Source organism: Solanum lycopersicum, chromosome 7 (assembly GCF_036512215.1).
Source record: "Solanum lycopersicum chromosome 7, SLM_r2.1".
Taxonomy (NCBI): Eukaryota; Viridiplantae; Streptophyta; class Magnoliopsida; order Solanales; family Solanaceae; genus Solanum; species Solanum lycopersicum.
In genome coordinates, this window is record NC_090806.1 from 20,618,259 (window position 1) to 20,633,183 (window position 14,925).

The 14,925-nt window shown below is 38.5% G+C and overlaps 2 protein-coding genes across 7 annotated transcripts; one reads left to right on the plus strand and one right to left on the minus strand.

Annotated features, from left to right (window-relative positions):
- The first annotated feature begins 828 nt into the window (after nucleotides 1-828).
- LOC104648218 (uncharacterized) lies at nucleotides 829-12,742 on the plus strand. 6 transcript variants are annotated; one of them, XM_069286758.1, is made up of 5 exons: nucleotides 829-1,368; nucleotides 2,418-2,491; nucleotides 4,775-6,818; nucleotides 11,821-11,885; nucleotides 12,304-12,742. In XM_069286758.1, exons 3-4 carry the CDS (start codon nucleotides 6,143-6,145, stop codon nucleotides 11,850-11,852), a joined length of 708 nt encoding a protein of 235 aa, XP_069142859.1. In that variant the 5' UTR covers nucleotides 829-1,368; nucleotides 2,418-2,491; nucleotides 4,775-6,142; the 3' UTR covers nucleotides 11,853-11,885; nucleotides 12,304-12,742. The 6 variants fall into 6 exon arrangements, 5 of the variants coding, with proteins under 5 accessions (XP_069142859.1, XP_069142858.1, XP_069142860.1 ...); XM_069286759.1 differs by lacking the exon at nucleotides 12,304-12,742 and having other exon boundaries at nucleotides 870-1,043; nucleotides 1,219-1,368; nucleotides 11,821-12,074; XM_069286761.1 differs by lacking the exon at nucleotides 12,304-12,742 and having other exon boundaries at nucleotides 870-1,043; nucleotides 1,219-1,342; nucleotides 11,821-12,074.
- A 1,321-nt stretch (nucleotides 12,743-14,063) lies between these two features.
- LOC138337352 (uncharacterized) lies at nucleotides 14,064-14,477 on the minus strand. Its single transcript, XM_069287262.1, has one exon. It carries the CDS (start codon nucleotides 14,475-14,477, stop codon nucleotides 14,064-14,066), a length of 414 nt encoding a protein of 137 aa, XP_069143363.1.
- Nucleotides 14,478-14,925: the final 448 nt, after the last annotated feature.

Here is a 14,925-nt window from a genome sequence, read left to right on the forward strand (position 1 = left end):
GCCTTACAATTATGTAAATATTTTTGTGTTTTACTTCCTCCGTCCATAATTATTTGTCATGTTAAGGTCATGCACACCCTTAAGAAAATTTAATACAATGTGTAGTTTGACTAATATAATTCTATCAAGAATATCAAAAGTCTACCTAACTTTTTAATTAGAATACATTTTCATTAAGGGCGAATTTGGGAAAAAATGATTTATTGTTTCTTGATTATTTGAATTGATAATTAATTTTTGACATCTATTTTTAGTATACCTACCAAATAATTGTGGACGGAGAGAGTAATTTTGTGCTATGGATGGAGTAATAGTTCCTAAAATATAGGTAAGCGATGTTTTTTCAAAAAAATAACTGTTTAAAACAAAAAAAACCCCAACACTATATTATATCGAAATAAATGATGAAGTTTATATTTTTCTTGGCCTATTTTTAATCACACTTAAAAGAAAATTCAATCACTTTTAACTATTTATGAATCATTGATATTTGTTTATAATTATTCAACTAGTATCTATTTGCGTATTAGTTTTCAAATAAATTCCTTCATAAATTTTATCTAAATTAATACGTTAAAGAAATATTTACATAAAGATAATTACTTAAAAATATATTTATTGTACATGTATAAAGAGCAAATAATTAGGGAACAAATACTTTATATATATATATATATATATATATATATATATATATATATATATATTTCTACTATTATAGAAAGAGCTTATTCAAAATGGCAACTTAATGTCAATAAATTTCAATTTGAGGATATATTTGACTTTTCAAGCATTTAGTAAGACGTGTCTTTTATCCTAAAACCAAATGGACACGTAGTCCATCACTTTCAAGTCAAGTTTTATCTTCCTCCAGAAAGAAAAAATCCCTACAACTTCCACACCTTTCCACTAGAACTAGAATAGTCAGGATATTGTTTTTCCTCTTCATCACACAACACAAATCAAAGCTGAAAGAACGAAAATTATCCGAAAGTGGAGGAGAAAGTTGGAAAAGGGGGCTATTGTTGCTTCCTCTCTTTAATGTCTGTAATTCCTTCTTTATTATATGAAAAATAAACAAAAATTTGATATCCCCTTTCCTATTTAAACATCTTAAGAGAGATCTCTTAATCTTTGATTATTCTATAGAACTTTCAATCCTAAAGTGCGGAACATCAGTAATAGTACTACTAGTAATAATTGTTGCCAAAATTTCAGTGCTATTATGGCGATTTTCTTCTTTCTCTCACCAAATTGATATTGGAGGAGAGATTTGACAAGTATCTTGGTTTGTTAACTTGGAGGAAAAGTGACCCTGCAATTGGTGCTTGCAACCATTGAGGTGAATCCAGTCACTCTTGCCGAGTTGTGAGTATTACAGATCTGAGCCTCAATGTTTCATTTGCTACTATAAATTTCTTTGAACATTACAGTTGTTGAATTCATAGGTTGATAAACACATGAGAATCTTTCCATTAAAGGAAAAAGACTTATCTTAGATTCAGAGCCAAATAATGAGGATTGTAGAGAGTAACGGGGAAAACTTCAAAGATATGTTGCTCCTCTCTCTGCAATGCCCGTGATTACAATTCTTGTTGTGATAAATATAAATTCTATTGATATTTTAAGTTCTTCAACTACCAAACCGTCCCTTAATCTTAGCTTACTTTCTCAAAAAATTCTCAAACCAAAACAGAGAATCAATCTCATTAGTAGTATTTACTAATAATAATTGGTGTGAAAATTCTGAGGCTATAATGTTGATTTTCTTTTTTCTCTGAGAAAATCAATAGTGTACGAAAAATTGGATGCATCTCTTGGTCGAGCAATTCAAATGGCAGATTACCCTTTAATTTATACTTGAAGCCATAACAGGCGATCCCATACTCTTTTGCCGTATCACAAGTATTATAAATATTAACTTCAATGTTTAATTTGCTTTGGATCGATTGAAAATCCCATCTTCACCTGCACAAAGTAGAATTGATATAGCCTAAATGTCTGTTGAAATGATTTAACTATCATCAATTAGTACAGTGCAACTTGTGATTGAGTTCATAAATGTTCTTTACTTATATTTTTTCAAAGATTTATTACATATGTGTTTGTGCATTGCAAAAATAATATATTGTAGGATTGAAAGAGAAAAGATTAATACACACCAATCCATTGGGAAAGAATATAAATTATAATATATTTTAATTTTTCCGTCGTGATTAAAGATATTTATTTTAGAGTTCCGACTTCATATATTTCTTGATCTTCTCTTATGCCATCTTAATATGTTTCTCCTTTGCCTACAAAAACAATTGAAAGTAACTCTTTCATATGATGTTTGTACTTCAAATTAAAATGAGTAAAAGGTGAAAATAGATGATGTGTGGAGAAATGATCCTCTGCTTTTTATTATCTTTCAGACATCTTCCTTCTGAAGAAGAACATGGGAGAATGCTTGCCATACTATTGTTATGATTCTGAACATTTTGAGCCGGTATATTTGTCTTTTATTTTTTTATGCTTCCTACATATGTATAGAAGACAAATCTCATGTTAGATATTCATCTTGGTAGTTTTTTATTAGTTGAGCTTGTCATTTTCAATCACTAATTTTCTATTGAGATCAGTAATTTTGTTGCCTTAAATTCTTTGTATTCCTTCTTAGCTTATTCTCAATACTAAAAAAATTCAACTGGAGTACTTTCAGAAGGGTCGTTGAATGAGCTACAACATTGATGAATTCCAAAAACTAATTTTGAAGGCATTTTTACTTCCACAATCCTCATTTGATCACGAGAATTGTTAACTAGCCAAAATTCATTTTGGTAATATAGTCGGTCCCAATATCAATTTATTTGGCTAAATAATTCTTAAAGTTTTGTTATCTCCTCAGTTATTTCTATTAGTTGTATGATTTTGTGGAGTTTAAGTTGAGTTTCATTGTTGCGCGTTGCTTAATCTCTGTGTCTTAGGTAGGTTAGGAAACCTGATGCCAAACCCCTGCAGATAATCAAAGACTATCCTGTCTACATGCACATTCTTCTTTCAAGTTCTTGATTACATTGATAGGTGATTATTTCTTCTACAATATTGTAACGACCTGTTTAGTCGTTTTGAGCAGCGGATTTTATTTTTGGAAAAATAGGCTGAGGCGACGAACCCCACGACGGACCGTCATGGGCACGACGGACCGTCGCAGGGTCTCGTTTCAAAACACTTAGAAAATCTGAAATTGGGTACTGAAAATCGACTCTCTGAACTTCGTGACGGAATGGCAGGACGGACTGTCACAGGTATGACGGACCATCACAGACTCTTCAGAAAAATTGAGTCTCTGAACTCTGTGACGGGCAGCAGGACGGACCGTCGCAGGCGCGACGGGCCGTCATAGACTGCGAAATCCCAGTCTGGGTCGGATTTCTTTACACGTTTTAAGGGACGTTTTGGACTATTTGTACTTTAATTATAAAGTTAGAGGGTTAATGTTAATAAGTCTAATTACTTGGGGGTTAAAAGAGGTAACCTTAAGTTAATTAGTGGGTTATTATTGTCATCTTTTATTCTTAATTATGTACTAATTAGGGTAAAAGAAAGAGGGTTTGAATAAGAAAAAGAAAAGAACAGAAAGAGAGAGAAGGAGAATTGATAGACGGAGACGAACGAAGAGGAAAAACACAAGGCTTTGGGAAATTCTTGCTTGATCACTAGTCTTCGGTGGAGGTAGGTTATGGTTATTTTCATGCTATTCGTAGTAAACTCTTAATAGCGAATGATATGTGTTAGTAGTATTGTAAACCCTTCTATATGCTTAATTGTATGCTTGCATGAATGATGTGATTATGTAATTATGAATAAATAAGCATGATGAAGCTATTGAATCCCAAATCTTGAAAAGAAACCCTAATCTACTTTGTTAATGATGATGCCTTGGTATAAAAGAAGGCTTGATGAACGAAAGTGGTGAGATTAGGGGATCAGGTGCCACGTTCCGGTACCAGTATAGAGATAGAGGATCGGGTGCCACGTTCCGGTACCAGGATAGAATGAGGATCGGAGTGTCACGTTCCGACACCAGGATAGTATATGGATCGGGTGCCACGTTCTGGTACCAGGATAGAATGAGGATCGGAGTGTCATGTTCCGACACCAGGATAGTATATGGATCGGGTGCCACGTTCCGGTACCAGGATAGAATGAGGATCGGAGTGTCACGTTCCGACACCAGGATAGTATATGGATCGGGTGCCACGTTCCGGTACCAGGATAGAATGAGGATCGGAGTGTCATGTTCCGACACCAGGATAGTATATGGATCGGGTGCCACGTTCCGGTACCAGGATAGAATGAGGATCGGAGTGTCACGTTCCGACACCAGGATAGTATATGGATCGGGTGCCATGTTCCGGTACCAGGATAGAATGAGGATCGGAGTGTCACGTTCCGACACCAGGATAGTATATGGATCGGAGTGTCACATACCGACACGAGGGGAATAAATATAATGAATCTTGCAAGATGCTAATATACTCAATTTAATGAATCTAATTCCCAAATGAGTATGGTATTGAGGCTTGAGTCCTCATGTGTGAACTTGACGGTAATTGTTAATGATATAGTACTTATTGTTGCTACATGTTGAGTATCATAGTTGATTTTATGATATTACTTTATATATATTGTTTTCTATTTCGAGTTGGCCGATGATATCTACTCAGTACCCATGTTTTGTACTGGCCCCTACTTTTATTGTTTTCTTCTTGTTATTTGTGGAGTACAGCAAACGTGCCGTCATCTTCGACTCAACAGTAACTCTAGCCAGTCTTCATTACTCCGGATATCAGGGTGAGCTAATGCTTCTAGCTTGGACTGGATCTTCCTCTTCATATCTTGATGCCTTGAAGTTCCGGCATACTCTTAGTTTAGTAATTTGATCATAGATGTTCTTGTGGTGATGACATCCAGATTTTGGGGATAATAATAGTTATTGATTTTATTAATGAGTTAAGTCTTCCGCATTACTTTCTGTTGATATTATATTGAAATGTTAAGGTTTAGATTGGTTGGTTCACTCACATAGCAGGGTAAGTGTGGGTGCCAATCGCGATCCGGTTTTGGGTCGTGACAAACTTGGTATCAGAGCATTAGGTTCATTGGTCTCATCACACAAGAACGAGTCTAGTAGAGTCTTAAGGAACGGTAGGGGGGACACCTTTACTTTTCTTTAAGAGCCTATAAGACTTTAGGAAAATTCCATTCTTTCTTTCTTCTTTCGTGCTATTACTTGGGTCCAATTGGTATCTAGGTGATACAAATTTGTATCTGACCATCTTCACTCTATTTCGCAGATGGTTAGAACTAGAGCAACGACTACGCCAATACCAACACCAGCACCAGCGGGACAGGGTGCGTCTGAGCCAGCCACTGGGGCTGTAGCTCTAGGAAGAGCAGCGGCAAGAGGCCGTGGTAGAGGTCGTGGGAGGACGTCCTCTAGGGGAAGAGGACGGGCACCTAGCCCATCTGATACTAGGGCAGTGACTCCTCCACCGACTGAGGAAGTAATAAGAGAAGGGGAGGATGGGGAAAATGAACAAGTGCAGAATGAGGGATTGCCACCCCAGCCTACCCTAGAGATGATAAATCAGGTGCTCGCTTATCTTAGTTAGTTGTCCGATCAGGGTCAGGCACCTCCAGTGTTTTCTGCACCAACACCTCCAGTTTCAGAGGTACAACATGCGGCCACTATGGCTCCTCGTATGGATGCCTCATTGGACATAGGCACGTTTCCACGTCTAACTACTGGGCCTATAATGACAAATGATCAGCATGAACTTTTCAGTAAGTTCTTGAAATTGAAACCTCCGGTCTTCAAGGGTGCTGAATCGAAGGATGCTTATGATTTTCTGGTTGACTGTCACGAGCTACTACACAAGATAGGTATAGTAGAACGGTTTGGTGTGGAGTTTGTGACTTATCAGTTTCAAGGGAACGCCAAAATGTGGTGGCGGGTCACATATTGAGTGTCAACCAACAGAGGCACCACCTATGACTTGGGCCTCATTCTCTAGCTTGTTTATGGAGAAGTATGTCCCCCGAACTTTGAGGGATAGGAAAAAGGGATGAGTTCTTGAGCCTAGAACAAGATAGGATGTCGGTTAATGCATATGAGGCTAGGTTTCGCGCACTATCCAGGTATGCCACTCAACTTTGTTTCAGTCCACAAGAGCGGATTCGCCGGTTTGTGAAGGGATTGAGGTCAGAGTTACGGATTTCGGCCTTACAGGTAGCGGCTACCGTAAAATCCTTCCAAGAAGTGGTAGACTTCGTGATAGAGGTTGAAGGAGTGAAGCCCGATGACTTCACCTCGACATCGACATCAAAAAGGTTTCGAAAGGGAGGTGAGTTTAATGGTTCTTACCCTAGAGGACAGGGTTCCGGAGGTTACTCAGTCCGACCGATTCAGTCTTCACTACAGACTGTAGTTGGGGGTCCACCTCAGACCGGTCAACACTTCCCTGAGAGACCTATGCATGAACCCACAGAGTGCTATGGATGTGGGGAGATTGGACATATTAAGAGATATTGTCCAAAACAGAGTTACCGACCCCCAATAGCTAGAGGTAGAGATGGTTATGGAAGAGGCCGTCATTCTGGAGGACGCGGTGGTCGACGTAATGGTGGTCACCAAAACGGCCGGGGTGATGGGCAGACTGGAGCCACTAAATCACAACATGGTAGGGGCAACGGACAGACAAGTAATGGGGCCCATTGCTACGCTTTTCCTGGGAGATCTGAAGTGGAGACATCAGATGTTGTCATCACAGGTAATCTTTTGATTTGTGATTGCATGGCTTCTGTATTGTTTGATCCTGGATCCACATTTTCTTATGTATCTTCCTCATTTGTTAATGGTCTAAATTTACGTTGTGAATTACTTGACATGCCTATTCGTGTTTCTACTCTGGTGGGTGAGTCTGTGGTAGTTGAAAAGGTATATAGGTCTTGTTTGGTGAACTTTGTGGGGAGCAACTCTTATGTAGATTTGGTTATCTTAGAATTGATTGATTTTGATGTAATTCTGGGTATGACTTGGCTTTCTCCGCAATTTGCGATCTTGGATTGTAATGCTAAAACGGTGACGTTAGCCAAGCCTGGGACAGATCCGTTAGTGTGGGAGGGTGACTACACTTCCAATCCGGTGCGTATCATCTCCTTTCTTCGTGCTAAGAAAATGGTTAGTAAAGGGTGTTTAGCTTTCTTGGCACATCTCAAGGATGACACTACCCAAGTACCCTCGATTGAGTCAGTTTTGGTAGTCCGTGAGTTTTTGGATATGTTCCCTGCAGATCTTCCTGGTATGCCACCGGATAGGGATATTGACTTCTGTATTGATCTTGAACTGGTTACTCGCCCCATTTCTATACCCCCTTATAAAATGGCTCCCGCCGAATTGAGAGAGTTAAAGGCCCAACTTCAAGAGTTGTTGAGCAAAGGCTTCATTAGACCAAGTGCATCTCCTTGGGGTGCTCCGGTTTTATTTGTGAAGAAGAAGGATAAGAGTTTTCGGATGTGCATATACTACCGGCAGTTGAACAAGGTAACTATTAAGAAAAAAGTATCCTCTTCCCCGCATTGATGACTTGTTCGATCAGTTACAAGGTGCTTGTGTCTTCCCTAAGATTGACTTGAGATCTGGTTATCATCAATTGAAAATACGGACAGCGGACGTGCCAAAGATTGCTTTTCGAACCAGGTATGGGCATTACGAATTTGTAGTGATGTCTTTTGGTCTTACGAATGCCCCCGCTGCTTTCATGAGCTTGATGAACGGGATTTTTAAGCCATATTTGGATCTCTTTGTGATCGTATTTATTGATGATATACTGATATACTCTAAAAGTAAGGAGGAACATGAGGAGCATTTGAGAATGGTATTGGAAATGTTGAGGGGGAAAAAGCTTTATGCCAAGTTCTCTAAGTGTGAGTTTTGGGTAGATGCAGTGTCCTTCTTGGGGCATGTAGTTTCTAAGGATGGAGTGATGGTGGATCCTTCTAAGATTGAGACAGTGAAGAATTGGGTAAGACCTACTAATGTGTCAGAAATAAGGAGCTTTGTTGGGTTAGCGAGCTATTACCGTCGATTCGTCAAGGGATTCTCTTCCATTGCTTCCCAATTGACGAACTTGACTAAGCAGAACGTTCCATTTGTATGGTCGGACGAATGTGAGGAAAGCTTTCAGAAGCTCAAGACTTTGTTGACTACTGCACCCATCCTTGCCTTGCCAGTGGAGGGTAAGAACTTCATTGTCTATTGTGATGCATCCTATTCGGGTTTGGGTGCAGTGCTAATGCAAGAGAAGAATGTGATTGCTTATGCTTCAAGACAATTAAAAGTGCATGAACGTAACTATCCAACTCATGATTTGGAATTGGTCGCGGTAGTGTTTGCATTAAAGCAATGGAGACACTATTTATATGGGGTTAAGTGTGAGGTCTATACGGATCATCATAGCCTACAGTATGTCTTTACTCAGAAAGATTTGAACTTGAGAGGAGATGGATGGAACTACTGAAGGACTACGACATCACTATTTTGTATCATCCGGGGAAGGCTAATGTTGTGGCAGACGCCTTAAGTAGAAAGGCAGGGAGCATGAGAAGTCTAGCTCACTTGCAAGTTTCCAGACGTCCATTGGCTAGAGAGGTTCAGACTCTAGCTAACGACTTGATGAGATTAGAAGTAAACGAGAAGGGAGGATTATTGGCTTGTGTGGAGGCAAGATCTTCTTTTCTCGACAAGATTAAGGGAAAACAGTTTGATGATGAGAAACTAAGTAGAATCCAAGATAAGGTATTGCGAGGAGAGGCTAAGGAAGCACAAATCGATGAGGAAGGTGTTTTGAGAATCAAGGGAAGGGTATGTGTACCCCGAGTTGACGATTTGATCAACACTATTCTGACAGAGGCTCATAGTTCAAGGTATTCTATACATCCTGGTGCAACCAAGATGTATCGTGACCTAAAGCAACACTTTTGGTGGAGTAGAATGAAGCGTAATATTGTGGATTTATTTGCCAAATGTCCAAACTGTCAACAAGTAAAGTATGAACACCAGAGGCCCGGAGGAACACTTCAGAGAATGCCCATTCCTGAATGGAAGTGGGAAAGGATCGCAATGGATTTCGTGGTTGGTCTTCCAAGGACAATGGGTAAGTATGACTCTATTTGGGTGATTGTTGATAGGTTAACTAAGTCTGCTCATTTCATTCCGGTCAAGGTGACTTACAATGCAGAGAAGTTAGCCAAAATCTATGTCTCAGAAATTGTTCGGTTGCATGGGGTTCCACTCTCCATCATATCAGATAGAGGTACGCAGTTTACTTCTAAGTTTTGGAAAACATTGCATGCGGAATTGGGTACTAGGTTGGACCTTAGTACTGCGTTCCATCCTCAGACCGATGGTCAGTCTGAGCGAACGATTCAAGTGTTGGAGGATATGCTTCGCGCATGTGTGATAGAATTTGGTGGTCAGTGGGATAGCTTCTTACCCTTAGTAGAGTTATCCTACAACAATAGCTATCACTCAAGCATTGATATGGCTCCATTTGAAGCATTGTATGGTAGGAAGTGTAGGTCCCCCATTGGTTGGTTTGATGCATTTGAAGTTAGACCTTGGGGTACTGACCTTCTGAGGGAATCGTTAGATAAAGTGAAATCTATTCAAGAAAAGCTTCTAGCGGCGCAAAGTAGACAAAAGGAGTATGCAGATCGGAAGGTTAGAGACTTGGAGTTTATGGAGGGTGAACAAGTCTTGTTGAAGGTTTCGCCAATGAAAGGGGTGATGCGGTTTGGTAAGCGAGGTAAACTTAGCCCAAGGTATATTGGTCCATTTGAAGTACTTAAGCGAGTAGGGGAGGTGACTTATGAGTTAGCCTTGCCTCCAGGGCTGTCCGGAGTACATCCGGTATTCCATGTGTCGATGTTGAAAAGATACCATGGGGATGGAAACTACATTATCCGTTGGGATTCAGTTTTTCTTGATGAGAATTTGTCTTATGAGGAGGAACCTGTTGCCATTCTAGATAGAGAAATTTGCAAGTTGAGATCAAGGGATCGCATCAATCAAAGTTCAATGGAAGAATCGACCCGTTGAAGAAGCCACTTGGGAGAAGGAGGCAGATAAGCGAGAAAGATACCCACATCTGTTTACAGATTCAGGTACTCCTTTTCGCCCTTGTTTTCCTTCTTCTTGATCGTTCGAGGACGAACGATGGGTAAATTGGTATCTATTGTAATGACCTGTTTAGTCGTTTTGAGCAGCGGATTTTATTTCTGGAAAAATAGGCTGAGGCGATGAACCCCACGACGGACCGTCATGGGCACGACGGACCGTCGCAGGGTCTCGTTTCAAAACACTTAGAAAATCTGAAATTGGGTACTGAAAATCGACTCTCTGAACTTCGTGACGGAATGGCAGGATGGACCGTCACAGGTGTGACGGACCGTCATAGACTCTTCAGAGAAATTGAGTCTCTGAACTCTGTGACGGGCAGCAGGACGGACCGTCACAGGCGCGACGGGCCGTCACAGACTGCGAAATCCTAGTCTGGATCGGATTTCTTTACACGTTTTAAGGGACGTTTTATACTATTTCTACTTTAAATATAAAGTTAGAGGGTTAATGTTAATAAGTCTAATTACTTGGGGGTTAAAAGAGGTAACCTTAAGTTAATTAGTGGGTTATTATTGTCATCTTTTATTCTTAATTATATACTAATTAGGGTAAAAGAAAGAGGGTTTGAATAAGAAAAAGAAAAGAACAGAAAGAGAGAGAAGGAGAATCGATAGAGAGAGACGAACGAAGAGGAAAAACACAAGGCTTTGGGAAATTCTTGCTTGATCACTAGTCTTCGGTGGAGGTAGGTTATGGTTATTTTCATGCTATTCGTAGTAAACTCTTAATAGCGAATGATATGTGTTAGTAGTATTGTAAACCCTTCTATATGCTTAATTGTATGCTTGCATGAATGATGTGATTATGTAATTATGAATAAATAAGCATGATGAAGCTATTGAATCCCAAATCTTGAAAAGAAACCCTAATCTACTTTGTTAATGATGATGACTTGGTATAAAAGAAGGCTTGATGAACGAAAGTGGTGAGATTAGGGGATCGGGTGCCACGTTCCGGTACCAGAATAGAGATAGAGGATCGGGTGCCACGTTTCGGTACCAGGATAGAATGAGGATCGGAGTGTCACGTTGCGACACCAGGATAGTATATGGATCAGGTGCCATATTTCGGTACCAGGATAGAATGAGGATCGGAGTGTCATGTTCCGACACCAGGATAGTATATGGATCGGGTGCCACGTTCCGGTACCAGGATAGAATGAGGATCGGAGTGTCACGTTCCGATACCAGGATAGTATATGGATCGGGTGCCACGTTCCGGTACCAGGATAGAATGAGGATCGGAGTGTCACGTTTCGACACCAGGATAGTATATGGATCGAAGTGTCACGTACCGACATGAGGGGAATAAATATAATGAATCTTGCAAGATGCTAATATACTCAATTTAATGAATCTAATTCCCAAATGAGTATGGTATTGAGGCTTGAGTCCTCATGTGTGAACTTGACGGTAATTGTTAATGATATAGTACTTGTTGTTGCTACATGTTGAGTATCATAGTTGATTTTATGATATTGCTTTATATATATTGTTTTCTATTTCGAGTTGGCCGATGATATCTACTCAGTACCCATGTTTTGTACTGACCCCTACTTTTATTGTTTTCTTCTTGTTATTTGTGGAGTGCAGCAAACGTGCCGTCATCTTCGACTCAACAGTAACTCTAGCCAGTCTTCATTACTCCAGATATCAGGGTGAGCTAATGCTTCTAGCTTGGACTGGATCTTCCTCTTCATGTTTTGATGCCTTGAAGTTCCGGCATGGACTAGCTTTCATTTGTTTTAGCTTCTTAGAATACTCTTAGTTTAGTAATTTGATCATAGATGTTCTTGTGGTGATGACTTCCAGATTTTGGGGATAATAATAGTTATTGATTTTATTAATGAGTTAAGTCTTAAGCATTACTTTCTGTTGATATTATATTGAAATGTTAAGGTTTAGATTGGTTGGTTCGCTCACATAGGAGGGTAAGTGTGGGTGCCAGTCGCGATCCGGTTTTGGGTCGTGACAAATATTCATTAGGTATTGATATTCTATCAAGTTATTGTTAGCTTTAGTTAACCAAGTTGCTTTAAACTAATTGTTTGAATGACATAAGGTATAATCTTGCAGTTATACGGTTTATACAATACGCTAAGTCTATGAATGACACAAGGAAAAATCATGCATCTATACCGTTCATAAAAGAGGCTAACTATTTGAATAACACAAGGTAAAAATGTTGCAGCTATACTATTGATATGACCTACAAAGTCTTGCATCAAATATTGCAGATAAATAAAATTTTCTTTTCCCCATGCACAAGCTTGAGAGGAGATTTCTCTTTTCAGTTACTCTTTGTGCGCGTTATAGTGAACTTTATGTATGTTGCTGAAATCATTGTTTCATCATAACTAAGAACGAGTTACAAAAGAATAGTAATTTAATTGGGCTCTACTAATTATAGGATTCACTTTTATCCTAAAAATATGATGTGGGTGAATTACTCGCTCGCACTTTCTCCTTCACAAATTGGAGATGAATATTTCCTCCAGACAAGGTCTTTATGTGTTTGCTTCTACTATAATGACTTTGACAGAATGATGGCGAATTTATATTTATTGAGAGCTCTTTCTAATTCTACTTCGTAATGAACTCTTCCTTTCTTTTGTTATGTTTTTTTTTGTTGCTTTTGAATTGATAAGTTTTTAAACCTTCTTAATATTATCCTTGGTATTAAAGAGTTTGTTGTGTTGTAACAATTAAACTTATCATATATATGATCCGTTGCTTATTGATTGTAATTCTTCATTGATCACATAGCAGTTTGGAAGTTTTTAAATGTTTGATAAGGAGCCTAAATAGGTGCAACTCAAATGTGAAATCTACTTGTCCTATCATATAAGTCTTGAGAAGAAAGGAACTTTTATTTTTTGTATAATCATGGGATTATACAAGACATCTGTTAGTATTTGAAGGTTCAACTATTTATCTCAGATAAATGGTGTACAAAATTGAAAAACAAATAAAATCAGTCCATAAAATTATTGTGTGTGTGTGTGTGCGTGTGCATGTGTGTGCATGTGTGTGTGTGTGTGTGTGTGTGTGTGTGTATGTGTGTGTGTGAGAGTGTGTGTGTGTGTGCGTGTGTGTGCGTGCGTGCGTGCGTCCGTGCGTGTGTCCGTGTTGATTTTTATTTTTTTCGGGATGATTGGTGTGTTTAATGTGTCAGATTTTAATATTTATTTTTGATATTAATATATTGTTAAAGTTATTATTTACACATATTTAGTGTGCAACATTACTTTGATAATATTATTTAATAATAAGTTAAATTTTGTAATTATCAATAGATTAATATTATAATTATATTTATTAACTAACCCTTCAACGCACAGGCACATATACTAGTTACTCTGAAAACGAAACTAATAATTAATTTATAAAAAGATCAAAAACCTCTTAACATATCTAGATTTGGAATTTCATCTGCTTAACAATCCAACTTCTAGAAGTCCTATCTTTCTCATACGACCTCAAAATTTCACAAACTTCACATTGTTGGAAATATCTTTCGACGAGCGTTCCATCCATATAGCGAACTTACAGAAAAACCTCCTTAGATGGAAGTTATGGCTGTTTGACAAATGACCAAAACTCACTTTTGAAATATGGAAATTTTCCAGACTTCTTTACTTATTTCCAAATTTGTTCTTCTTGTTTTTCTTAGCTTAACCTTAATTCATTCTAGAATACGAGATGTTACAATATATCCCTCTTGGGAAAATTCATTCTCGAATGAGAATTCTTTCTCAAAGCTAGGGCAGTAACATCATTTTAGCACTCAACAACACAACAAATAATTATATGTTAATATATAATCTTATCAAGTGCTAAGAAGAGAATTTAGTACCTTGATTTGCATTCTCTCTGGATTCAAAGAGATGTGGATGTCTCTTCTTCATATCCTTCTGTGCATCCCAAGTCTCCTCTTCGACAAATTGGTTCCTCCAAAGGACCTTGACTAAATCAACTTCTTTTGTCCTCAACTTCCAAACTTGACGATCCAAAATCTGAACTGGAACTTCTTCATAGGATAGGCTATCCTTAATCCCCACATTTTCTATTGGTACTATCAATGTAGGATCACCAAAGCACTTCTTCAATATAGAAATATGGGATACCAGATGAACCGCTGCTAACTCTTGGGGTAGATTCAACTCATAAGTCACATTGTCCACTCTGTTGGAGATTCTATAAGGTCCAAAATATCGAGGACTAAGTTTGTTTTTCTTACCAAACCTCATAATTACTTTCATAGGTGACACCTTAAGATACACCAATCATCTACCTCAAACTCTAATGTCTTTCTTCTAACGTCTATGTAGGACTTCTGACGACTCTATGCTATCTTCAACCTTTCTTGAATCACTTTCACCTTCTTCATAGCTTGGTGAACTACATTTGGACCTATTAACCTTGCTTCGCCAACTTCAAATCACCCAATAGGAGATTTGCATCTTCTCTCATAAAGATCTTCTTGTGGAGCCATTTGGTTGCTCGATGATAACTATGTTGTAAGCACACTCACTGAGTGGTATGTGATTATCCCAATTTCCCTTGAAGTCGATTACACAAGCTCTCAAAATGTCTTTTAAGGTATGCATAGTACTTTCACTTTTTTCATCTGTCTGAGAATGGAAAGCAGTACTCAAATTCACCTTTGAAACCTAACCATTCTGTAAGGATTTCCAG

Excerpts from the sequence above, each read along its gene's own strand:
- LOC104648218 (XM_069286758.1), top strand. The coding sequence starts at position 6,143 with ATGTCGGTTAATGCATATGAGGCTAGGTTTCGCGCACTATCCAGGTAT. Across the intron at positions 6,819-11,820 it reads ATCAGATGTTGTCATCACAG|CAAACGTGCCGTCATCTTCG; the intron begins GTAATCTTTTGA and ends TGTGGAGTGCAG.
- LOC138337352 (XM_069287262.1), bottom strand. The coding sequence starts at position 14,477 with ATGAGGTTTGGTAAGAAAAACAAACTTAGTCCTCGATATTTTGGACCT.